This window comes from Petromyzon marinus, chromosome 24 (genome assembly GCF_048934315.1).
Source record: "Petromyzon marinus isolate PM22_M1 ecotype Great Lakes invasive population chromosome 24, UKy_Petmar_22M1.pri1.0, whole genome shotgun sequence".
Lineage (NCBI taxonomy): Eukaryota > Metazoa > Chordata > Hyperoartia > Petromyzontiformes > Petromyzontidae > Petromyzon > Petromyzon marinus.
In genome coordinates, this window is record NC_133690.1 from 14,102,497 (window position 1) to 14,115,468 (window position 12,972).

The 12,972-nt window shown below is 47.5% G+C and overlaps 1 protein-coding gene across 1 annotated transcript; it reads left to right on the forward strand.

Moving 5' to 3' along the window:
- The first annotated feature begins 205 nt into the window (after positions 1-205).
- Positions 206-12,904, forward strand: LOC116945576 (procollagen C-endopeptidase enhancer 2-like). Its single transcript, XM_032960010.2, has 8 exons — positions 206-420; positions 1,258-1,380; positions 2,644-2,766; positions 3,544-3,691; positions 4,357-4,535; positions 5,220-5,370; positions 6,510-6,707; positions 11,957-12,904. Exons 1-8 carry the CDS (start codon positions 336-338, stop codon positions 11,979-11,981), a joined length of 1,032 nt encoding a protein of 343 aa, XP_032815901.2. The 5' UTR covers positions 206-335; the 3' UTR covers positions 11,982-12,904.
- The last annotated feature ends 68 nt before the right edge of the window (positions 12,905-12,972 follow it).

Here is a 12,972-nt window from a genome sequence, read left to right on the forward strand (position 1 = left end):
TGACTATACCGCAGTGGCCAACACAAGTGGCAAGTGGCGTCTCAACCGTCTCTGAGTCTCCTTCTAAGTCGGCTCGACCTTACAAATGGGTGCCCGGTGCAGCGTCTAACGTCCGCACCTGGCAGACGGAGATGGCGCCACCCTCCCATGTGGCACCCCGGCTTTGACGACGTTCACCCACAGCACCCGCCCCAAATCTCTTAACAAGGCAACGTGGGCGTTTGGGGCTGGAGGGGGATGGGAGATCTGTGTCTTAGCACTTCGTCTGTCTGTGTGCGCGCGCGTGTGTGTTTCCAGATATAGACGAATGCCTGGACGGCAACGGTTACTGTCAAATGACCTGCCGGAACAGCGCGGGCTCCTACGCGTGCGCCTGCGATCCTGGGTTTTCCCTACAGACTGACAACAGCACGTGCGCAGGTCGGTGTCTCGCTAACCCGGCGACAAACAAACCTCCTGTTGCGCCGCGTGGCGTTTTTTGGCGGCCACGCGGCGCAACGGCGGGCTGCCGAACGAAGTAGCGCACGGGGCGGTGGTGCGCAACGTTTGAGCCTTCGCGCCTCCGACCTCCGCGACCTTTGCGACTCGTTGAGACGGCCGAGCGACCGACGCTTGCGGCAGCCCGGCTAATGATGCGGGGGGTATCCGCCGTGTAGGAGAATGCACACGTCTGCTTCATCACGGTGGCTGTTAAATATGCAACGGCGCGCGCTGCTTTGCCGTCGTCCAAATTTATCGAATCAGATTTTTTTTTTCTTTCTAAATTGCCCGCAAACTGCTTATTTGGAGACAACCGCGTGGCGAAATCCTCCCCCTTGCTGCTGGTATTCTAAAGGCCCGTTCCACACGTAGGCTTTCGCGACCAATATCATCCATTGGGTTAGATCGCTTAAATGTATAAACGTGTCGTTAAACCCGCCACTGGCGAAACGTCGTACTCAGATTGTACTCGTTGTGGCTTTGCTCTCCAACACATCGGTGTGCTGTGCTAGTAACGAATTGGCCACGTTCTGTTCACGTGACAAACCTGACTAATTGGCTGTGTCGGGTGGTGGCGGGTTTAACGACACACATTTATATATTTACGTGATCTAACCCCAAAAAAACCCTGTAGTGTGGATTCTAAAGGCCGTTTTGCAGGCCTGTGCTGCGTGAATCCTGTGCCGCACAGCGGCGGACGTCTGCCGCTAAACCGCAGCGGGGCATCGGAATGGTTCAGATGAGATGCGTTATTTGAGCCCACTTTGTGCCGTGCAGATGTGAACGAGTGCAACGCCGCCAATGGAGGTTGTGCGGAGTTTTGTACCAACACATACGGCTCGTATCACTGCTCGTGCAAGCCAGGCTCCGAGCTGGAAGCCAACAACCGTCTCTGCAAAGGTAAAGCAACGTCAAAAGTGACGTTAAAATTAACTTGTATCCCTTTGTCAAGCGACTGCGAGGTGCAGGCCTGACCTTGCCATGTCATTTGTGGCTGTTGTTTAGCCATACTTGTCTGTGCTCGAACAGTCCCGGTTTAAAGGCCCGAAGGCAGATTCGTATATTCGCTCACCACTGACGTGATCCGTGATTCAGAATCGAACTCGGGCCGCTGAGTTCATAGCACACTGCACCACGGCACTGCCCCTCTGCAAAGGTGATTATCCACTTATCAGAGGTTCACGCTCGGGTGAGCTCAGAGACAATTCAGATCGTCCAAGCAATGAATCCTGCTGACTGAATGACATCTAATTGAGAGGTAATAATCGACATGTAAATAGCAGCCTTGTTAGCTTGCGCCATGTGTTGTTTAGCAAGACCTCCGATGTTTTGTTTCCAGTGCTGGCAGCTGCTTCAATTTCACCCGCTGGTTCTGACTTTGGTGGGTGGGCCAAAAAGTAGAACTAACTTTGTTGGGCTTCCCTTTCCATATGTAGACACGTTAGAGTGAGAACTAGGATAGGTATAGACGAGATTATAGAGATGAAGTGAGATGAGAGAAATGTGGACACAAATGCGATGAGAGAATAGAGTTACAGACGAGACGGGGATGTAGGGAAGTGACATAGATGCACACGAGAGAGAGATGGAGTGAGACGGCAGAAGAGAACTGCAGACAAAATAGAGATTGGAGAGATTCGTTCTATTTTGGACATTTATTAGGATCTGAATTTGAGATGATATTTGGTGCATCACCATTTTCACCATGTTTCAGGGCATCTTTGAGCTCCTCGCTTGCCAAAGCTTTTGCTGAGATCGCTTAAATGCCGAGTGCCACCACTGGTGGCACGTGGGGCGAAACGTCGGACATCACGCCGAACAACGGCGTGTTACAACCTGCGCCTCTGCGGCCGTCTGGAACGCTCCTCCTTCCGATCTTCGGAAGCCACTGGAGCTATGCACTTTTAAATCATCATCTAGATTGAAAAACTTATTTCTTTAGAACTGCTTTTTGCATTAAATCTGGTGTCTTTCCCCCTGCACTTCCGATTAGCAGGGTTGTCTGCGTATGGTGCGAAAGAAATTCAACATACAAAACACAGGTCGGCCGTACAGCGCCTCCGAATTATCATCGGGGGGGTGGGGGGGGAATTTCACTCGGTACAAGGGATGAGGTGGCCCTTGTGGTCAACCGGTGATGCGACCCTCTCTCCCTGTGCGCAGACATTGACGAATGCGCCGTCAACAACGGAGGCTGCGGGCAGAACTGCAAAAACACGGCGGGCAGCTTCGAGTGCTCGTGCAATCCGGGCTACGCGATGATGTTCAACTCGGTCACGTGCTTGCGTAAGTCACTCAGAGAACCACCTCCACCACGTGCCCCCCTCCCCCCCACCCCACTCCCCCACTAGCCGGTTTGCCTCCGCAGTGAGTCGCGGTAAAGGGTCGCGATTTGATTCGAGAATCGCCGTTCATTTCATTTTCATATTTTTTAACATGCCTCCGTGCATTGTTTCTATGTTTTATCTCTCCAGTTTGTGCAATTCTGCTCGCTGAAATTGCAGCGTGCAATTTGCGCACAACTCGGCACGTATCGTCACTGTAAGAAGCGATGTCAATCAATTATTTGATGCGTTTCAGCTGGAGCTGTTCAGGGCTGAGCTCTAAAAAAATATTTCTCTAACACCCCCTCTCCCTTCCCATTGCAAAGCATTCAATGAGAAATGAAGCCGTCTCCAATTACATATGACATGCATGACTTTCATTGCCCTTTGGCTAGCCATCAAACAAAGACGGTCACTGCATCACGCGCTTTCAGGTGCGCTTCTGCGGCCGTCTGCAACGCTCTTGCTTCTGATATTAGGAAGCCACTGGAGCTATCCACTTTTAAATAATCTAGATCGAAAAACTCACCTCTTTAGAACTGCTTGTTATGCTTAGTTTGTTGTCACATCCCCTGCACCTCCCGATTAACGTGTCTGGCTACATACGGTGCGAACGAAGCCCAACCGACGTACGTACAAGCACATGTATTGAGAATGCCAAGCGCGATCCGGGGGGGGTAGTGAATCGTGCGTCTCACAACGATTTCCCATGATGCTCCCCCCCCGTCTCCTCCACCAGCCTGCGGCGGTAATTATTCGGCACTGGAGGGAAGTCTCTCCTCGCCGGGCTACCCGTACGTGGGCTTCGGCACAAGCGAGCCTTGCGTGTGGAACATCAGCGCACCCGACGGGTACAACCGCGTGAACCTCACCTGCCTCTCCGTGCGGTGAGTTGGGATGCACATATACACGAAGCACGTGTCTAACCCCCAACATTGCAGTCGGGCTCCTACGGAGGAGCTGGGAAGCAGTGCGTGAGATTTTATGATGAAAGTGGACGCATTCGTCAGTAACGCTGTGGCCTTAAAAGGAAATATATATATAAAATAGGTGACGTTTCAGGCCATGACCCTGACATTGCGCAATGGTGCTGAGATGTTAAATCCCTCGCCTGGTATACACGAGGTTGTGGGTTCAATCCTAACCTTGATGCCTGTATGTTTGGAGTTTGTGTATTCGCCCCGTGATCACGTGGATTTTTCTCCGGGTCCTCCGGTTTCTCCCTCCACATTTAGAATCATGCATTTTGATTATTTGGCTGCTATACTTGTCCACGTGATGAGCCACTTCGTTGAGCTATCATTCGTGGCCAGGCCGTTTCTGAAAAAGAGCTACGTAGCTCAGTGGGCTGGTCGTATCTGGTAAAATAAAACATTTGTTTAGTTTCAACGCACATGAAGCAGGGCCATTGGGCGGTGGTGGGGTGTACGGCACAGAACGTAAGCCACACACACACACACGCAAATCAAACCACGATTCGTAATGTCGGTCAGTGAAAGCCTTACGCGTTTTAAACGCGTAAATCCTCGCTGTGCTCACCCGCTCCCTGCAGGTTCAACGACGTGGGCACGTGCGACGTGGGTTCCCTGACGGTGACCTCGCTGCCGTCAAGCACCCGGACTTGGTGCTCCACCCCGGCGTCCTCCTTCTTCGGCGGCAAGAGCATGCTCCTGGAGTACTTTAACAACGCCACGGGCCCTGACACGGGCTTCCACTGCCACTACGCAGCCGGTGGGTTTCAGGGATGGGCCTGGGAGATGGGGAGAATCCCTGCGCGACGACTAATCCCGGTCGCGATTTTATTCGCTCCGTTTAAAATCCGCGCCGCCTTCGTTCCCTCCCATGACCAAGCCGCCCAGAATTTACCGGATTGCCGTGAGACCCCCGAAAGCGAAGCCAGTCTGAAGCCACATAGTGCAGGCGCTGTGGGCAGTAGAGGGCAGTGCAGAAACAAAATCCGTTGCTGTTTTGTCCGCGGCCTTCATCGACCCACACCGTGCAGCGTGGTCAAACAACCCCTCACGGCACGGCGTGGTGTGTGGATGCCCTCACATTCAGCAGCGTACTGACAAGCGGGCTGCACGTGTGTGTGTGTGCTTATTTCCTCCCGCATTGCACGAATGCGCTTTGCTGATGCGCCCCCCGGTAATCTGTGACGCTAAGGCACACACGTGGGGGCCAGCTCGCATGTCAGAGGAAGAGACAAAATGATAATCCCGGCGGAGAGCACTCGTTACCTCGCAGAGATGACAGACGCACGCATAAATGGAGTGCTCTGTCAGGACCCAATGCGCCTCTGGCGAACGCGTGACAAGTGCCCCACGCTGCCCACGTGCCACCGCGACCCGTTGGGAACTGTTGGGCTCATTCCCTGTGCGTGCGTTGAACCGGTGCGAATGTCTGTCCGCCACGCAGCCTACAAAAAGACGCTCATCATGACGCCGGCTCGAGCCAACGTCGTCTCGCCCAACGACGCCGCGGGGTTTTACGTCAACAACGCGAATCACACGTACATCGTGCAGGCCCCCAGCACCAGCCGCATCTGCCTGGAGTTCCTCAGCTTCAGGTGCCCGCTGATGTCCACACACCCCTACCGTAGTCACTCACACCACACACCCGACTGACTGTCACACTGTGTGTGCCCACACAGCCCACAATAGTAACTCACACCACACACCCTATTGACTGTCACACTCTCCACATACCCCCACACTCCCTACTGACTCCACTCACTCAACAATGGTCGCTTACACCATGCAGTCGACAGACTCCCACACACACTACATACCCCAATAGACTTTACATACTCCTAAACACCCTACGGACTTCCACACTCTCTGAAGGGCGGTACCGATATCGTGTGACCCCCGTTTAATCCTCTAAGACCTATAACATTTAAAAATATATAAGGCTTATTTAAAACAGAAATTTATATGCAAAGGGAAAAAAAATATTAGGAATTCATTCATTGGGGGGTCACAAGATATCTGAATCACCCTGTATCATAATCACTTACACCACATACTCTATCTACCCCCACACACGCGACTTACAGCTTTCCGAAATCGGGCCCAGAGCCCAACATACCAAGCGGCCAGCAACGAACAGCAGTGGTGAAGGTGTAAAGGGATAAAAGTCGACACACTTCCTGAAATGAGGAGGTTAATGAGAACGTGGGCAAAGAGACGAAGGGAGGGAATCCCAAAGTGGGGCCCGTGCGAAGGGACAGAAGCGTCACGAGAAGTGTAGTGGACCCGCATTGTGGTGGTCGAACGCAAAATAGAGCGCCTTGGAATAAGGCGCTCTATGTACGTCGAGATGAGACGAGACGGTCAGTTTGGTAGAACGAGCCCTCAACGCTGGTGGGGAAGTGTGATGATAAAGGAGGCGACCTTACCGCCGCTGAGCGATGTGATCGGAGTGCATCGGTGACTTCTGGATCATCAGTCCCACCCGACTGCTTTGTGCATTGAATTCTTCTTTCGAGCGCGGTGAGGTAGGAGCTGGGTTTCTTCGCGCCAGGTATGACACCGCTATTACAAAGCTGGGCTGAATGTTTAAGGAGGGAATGGTGCCTACTCGACACGTCGCACACTCGTGCCCCACGCTACGTGCCCCACACTCGGTCACCACATCCACCCCACACATTCCGTTGCGTGGGCTCCACGCGAGCGCCACAATGCCCACGCGCCCTGCCGCCTACAGCCTAGAGAGCACCTCCGACTGCAGCAAGGACTACGTGGCCGTGTACGACGGTGAACTGGTCACCGCTCCCCAGATCGGAAAGTTCTGCGGGAGCTCGATCCCGGCCAAAGTCAACTCGAGCGCCAACGGGATGGTCATCTCGTTCATCTCAGACGGAGACACAGTGGACCGTGGCTTCAGTGGCATCTACACCGCAAAGTATGCGCAATTCACTCCAGTGACTTGCTCACTGGTGGTCAATCACCTCCTTGTCACTCTTCTGTCGCTACTACCATGGTTACCGCTCCCATAAAATGAATGCCTATTCTTATTACAAATGAGTGCGATGATTCTTCTTTGGTTCTTTCGGTAAAGTCACGTAGAATGAGAATAAAATAATGAATTGATAAAATAAAATAACACAATAACACAATGCGATGATTGTCAAATCATCAATCCTCCTGTGGGAGCAGCAGCGTAACGAGCATGGGGACAGGGGGGTGGGTGCCTTGGCCCCCCTGGTGGCCAAAGCTACGATTTGGGGCCCACTTAACAACCGCCATTAGATATGTTTTCAACAAGTGTTCAAGAATGAAAACTTATGTAATGATGCGATTTAGACAAGAGGAGCCATGATATATAATAGCCTCGGTGCGAGACGAATGAAATATTGGGGCCCTACCTGACCGATGGCTGCACCCCTGAGCTGATAATGTAGCCACTATGCCACTGATAATGTAGTTACTACATCAATTAAAATATAGTTACTATGCCTCTGATAATGTAGTTACTACACCACTGATAATGTAGCCACTACACCACTGATAATGTAGTTACTACATCAATTATAATATAGTTACCATGCCTCTGATAATGTAGTTACTACGCCACTGATAATGTAGTTACTACACCACTGATAATGTAGTCACTACGCCACTGATAATGTAGTTACTACACCACTGATAATGTAGTTACTACACCACTGATAATGTAGTTACCATGCCTCTGATAATGTAGTTACTACACCACTGATAATGTAGTTACAACATCAATTATAATATAGTTACCATGCCTCTGATAATGTAGTTACTACACCACTGATAATGTAGTCACTACACCACTGATAATGTAGTCACTACACCACTGATAATGTAGTTACTACACCACTGATAATGTAGTCACTACGCAACTGATAATGTAGTCACTACGCCACTGATGATGTAGTTACTACACCACTGATAATGTAGTCACTACACCACTGATAATGTAGTCACTACACCACTGATAATGTAGTCACTACACCACTGATAATGTAGTTACTACACCACTGATAATGTAGTTACTACACCACTGATAATGTAGTTACTACACCACTAATAATGTAGTTACTACACCACTGATAATGTAGTTACTACACCACTGATAATGTAGTTACTACACCACTGATAATGTAGTTACTACATAAATTATAATATAGTTACTATGCCTCTGATAATGTAGCTACTACACCACTGATAATGTAGTCACTACACCACTGATAATGTAGTTACTACACCACTGATAATGTAGTTACTACACCACTGATAATGTAGTTACTACACCACTGATAATGTAGTTACTACACCACTAATAATGTAGTTACTACACCACTGATAATGTAGTCACTACGCCACTGATAATGTAGTTACTACACCACTGATAATGTAGTTACTACGCCACTGATAATGTAGTTACTACACCACTGATAATGTAGTTACTACACCACTAATAATGTAGTTACTACACCACTGATAATGTAGTTACTACACCACTAATAATGTAGTTACTACACCACTGATAATGTAGTCACTACGCCACTGATAATGTCACTACGCCACTGATAATGTAGTTACTACATAAATTATAATATAGTTACCATGCCTCTGATAATTTAGCCACTACGCCACTGATAATGTATCTTCTTTGGTTCTTTCGGTAAAGTCACGTAGAATGAGAATAAAATAATAAATTGATAAAATAAAATAACACAATAATATTCTCACGACGTTTCGGCCACAACACAAGCGGCCTTCATCAGGTGAAGGGAGCGAGACTGTCTGGTAGGACAGCGCTGGAGTGAGAGAGCCACGTTCAGATCACGGCTTTTAAGCTGTGTGAGAGGAACAAAGAGCCTTAGAGTCGCGGCATATCTTCAGAAAGGTGAGAGACTCGATTAGTTGAGCCTTCTTATCCCGAAGTCTGTTGAATGATCTTAAGGATGTGTGGAATCCCTCCCCGTAGAGGCGGTTAAATTTCGATTTAAAGCTTTCGTGACTGCAATGATTTAAATCGAAATTTAACCGCCTCTACGGGGAGGGATTCCACACATCCTTAAGATCATTCAACAGACTTCGGGATAAGAAGGCTCAACTAATCGAGTCTCTCACCTTTCTGAAGAGATGCCGCGACTCTAAGGCTCTTTGTTCCTCTCACACAGCTTAAAAGCCGTGATCTGAACGTGGCTCTCTCACTCCAGCGCTGTCCTACCAGACAGTCTCGCTCCCTTCACCTGATGAAGGCCGCTTGTGTTGTGGCCGAAACGTCGTGAGAATATTATTGTGTTATTTTATTTTATCAATTTATTATTTTATTCTCATTCTACGTGACTTTACCGAAAGAACCAAAGAAGATGAATCATTGCAGTCACGAAAGCTTTAAATCGAAATTTAACCGCCTCTACGGGGAGGGATTCCACACATCCTTAAGATCATTCAACAGACTTCGGGATAAGAAGGCTCAACTAATCGAGTCTCTCACCTTTCTGAAGAGATGCCGCGACTCTAAGGCTCTTTGTTCCTCTCACACAGCTTAAAAGCCGTGATCTGAACGTGGCTCTCTCACTCCAGCGCTGTCCTACCAGACAGTCTCGCTCCCTTCACCTGATGAAGGCCGCTTGTGTTGTGGCCGAAACGTCGTGAGAATATTATTGTGTTATTTTATTTTATCAATTTATTATTTTATTCTCATTCTACGTGACTTTACCGAAAGAACCAAAGAAGATGAATCATTGCAGTCACGAAAGCTTTAAATCGAAATTTAACCGCCTCTACGGGGAGGGATTCCACACATCCTTAAGATCATTCAACAGACTTCGGGATAAGAAGGCTCAACTAATCGAGTCTCTCACCTTTCTGAAGAGATGCCGCGACTCTAAGGCTCTTTGTTCCTCTCACACAGCTTAAAAGCCGTGATCTGAACGTGGCTCTCTCACTCCAGCGCTGTCCTACCAGACAGTCTCGCTCCCTTCACCTGATGAAGGCCGCTTGTGTTGTGGCCGAAACGTCGTGAGAATATTATTGTGTTATTTTATTTTATCAATTTATTATTTTATTCTCATTCTACGTGACTTTACCGAAAGAACCAAAGAAGATGAATCATTGCAGTCACGAAAGCTTTAAATCGAAATTTAACCGCCTCTACGGGGAGGGATTCCACACATCCTTAAGATCATTCAACAGACTTCGGGATAAGAAGGCTCAACTAATCGAGTCTCTCACCTTTCTGAAGAGATGCCGCGACTCTAAGGCTCTTTGTTCCTCTCACACAGCTTAAAAGCCGTGATCTGAACGTGGCTCTCTCACTCCAGCGCTGTCCTACCAGACAGTCTCGCTCCCTTCACCTGATGAAGGCCGCTTGTGTTGTGGCCGAAACGTCGTGAGAATATTATTGTGTTATTTTATTTTATCAATTTATTATTTTATTCTCATTCTACGTGACTTTACCGAAAGAACCAAAGAAGATGAATCATTGCAGTCACGAAAGCTTTAAATCGAAATTTAACCGCCTCTACGGGGAGGGATTCCACACATCCTTAAGATCATTCAACAGACTTCGGGATAAGAAGGCTCAACTAATCGAGTCTCTCACCTTTCTGAAGAGATGCCGCGACTCTAAGGCTCTTTGTTCCTCTCACACAGCTTAAAAGCCGTGATCTGAACGTGGCTCTCTCACTCCAGCGCTGTCCTACCAGACAGTCTCGCTCCCTTCACCTGATGAAGGCCGCTTGTGTTGTGGCCGAAACGTCGTGAGAATATTATTGTGTTATTTTATTTTATCAATTTATTATTTTATTCTCATTCTACGTGACTTTACCGAAAGAACCAAAGAAGATGAATCATTGCAGTCACGAAAGCTTTAAATCGAAACTGATAATGTAGTTACTACATCAATTATAATATAGTTACTATGCCTCTGATAATGTAGCTACTACGCCACTGATAATGTAGTTACTACGCCACTGATAATGTAGTTACTATGCCACTGATAATGTAGCCACTACACCACTGATAATGTAGCCACTATGCCACTGATAATGTAGTTACTACATCAATTATAATATAGTTACCATGCCTCTGATAATGTAGTTACTACGCCACTGATAATGTAGTTACTATGCCACTGATAATGTAGCCACTACACCACTGATAATGTAGTTACTACGCCACTGATAATGTAGCCACTACACCACTGATAATGTAGTTACTACGCCACTGATAATGTAGTTACTACACCACTGATAATGTAGTTACTACATCACTGATAATGTAGTTACTATACCACTGATAATGTCACTACGCCACTGATAATGTAGTTACTACGCCACTGATAATGTAGTTACTATGCCACTGATAATGTAGTTACTACACCACTGATAATGTAGTTACTACACCACTGATAATGTAGTTACTATGCCACTGATAATGTAGTTACTACGCCACTGATAATTTCGTTACTACACCACTGATAATTTCGTTACTACACCACTGATAATGTAGTTACTACACCACTGATAATGTAGCCACTCCGCCACTGTGTGGGAGGGTCGCCCCTATTCTTCTGCCGCATCTCTTGACTTGATTTCCCATCCGCTAATCATCCACACTGCCTTTTCCCTCCTCTGCTTTTAGTTCAGGTGTGAGACCCTTTCTCCTCTGCTACAGCCATAATTTTATTTTCTGGCGGAAGGGCCTGCACTCGAGGGAGCTCTAGAGTGCCCAGCCTAGAGGGTATATTTGGCCTACTCTTTCACGCTGGCCAGATGTCTTGAAGGAGGTGGGAGTGCTCACACTTTACCTCCCCACACATACCCTGCCAAGTGACGAATTGTGTACGCATTTGCATGCTGGCTATATCGAGGCCTGGGGGATTTAAGAAGCCTGCCCATTTGTTGCGCGATGCAGTGGCCATCTCTGTTCGATAGTTTGCCAAAAGCTGCTGCGACGATGACCACAATTTGCATGACGGTTTGTGCTCCTTGACAAGATCAGTGAGGTGTTGTGGTTTATTTGTGCCAAGCACTTTGTGTGTAATGATATATATTGTCAGCTTGCTTTATCAATTAATGTCTTATTCCAAGCTTAATGGTGTTATTATCAATGTCAGCATTATTTCTAAATGTAATGCACATATGAACGTGTTCTCTTCTGCAGGTCTGCATTGAATTTTGTCTGCTGAGAAGATCTGTTCCACCAATGTATCGGGCATGTTATCCTACAGTTTTTCTGATCATCTCTTCTGCTTCCTATTTAAAAAGCATGCTGCTTGTGCCCTGCCTAACCGAACTGTTCATAAAAACCCACTATGCATTTAGAAAACGAAAAAAATAAACAGACCTCCGTTTATCTCTCCACATCAGATTAAGCATCAACACGTGGGCATATGGGCCAATTTTATCCGGCATCATTTGTATAAACCATGATTCTCTCACAACTGATGGTCCACTGTCCACGTGTGGCCAACCAAGATATTTGACCCAACAAGACCTCGCGGATAAGTGAGCTGTAGACAAGTGGCAGGGATTGCTGGTCACGTGTACAGATTGTATGACATCACAACCCCGCGTGACGTCGTAACGTACGGCCACGTGACCCGCCAGTGTGGCGCACGTGTGACAACGGGACTGGACTCTCCCTCGGCAGTCCAGCAGTGCTACATCAGCACAGGCGGATTGTATTACGTGGCCCACCGGCAAAAAATTATATATACTTAAATAACCTCGGTATAAACGAATTATGGACTGGTTTTAATCTTCTGGGTCTCATCAGCAGATTTTGGTTTGTCAAAACGAATGCTGTAAGTCATGGGTTCCCAGATGTTGTTGACAAGAGCACTGCCATCTACACAATCGGGTCCTGTTCAACGCAATAAAAGCAACTGGATAACAATTGATTGTGTTGTTGTAGAACAATATGGGTTATAAAATACACAAGACCTCTATTTGTGTCGCCACAACAGTGTGCTACAACAGCATAAAATAGTGTCGTGTGGATTGCTTTATAAATTAACGTCCGTCTGTTATGTACGTGAATTATAAATGTACAGTATATATAATGTAAAGAGTTGAGAGAGAATTAACAATAAACATGATGCAAAAAAGATACTGGCTTGTGTGTTTCTCTTTAAAAGGTACAGAATGTGCGGCAAAGCGAAATATTTCCAGATCGCT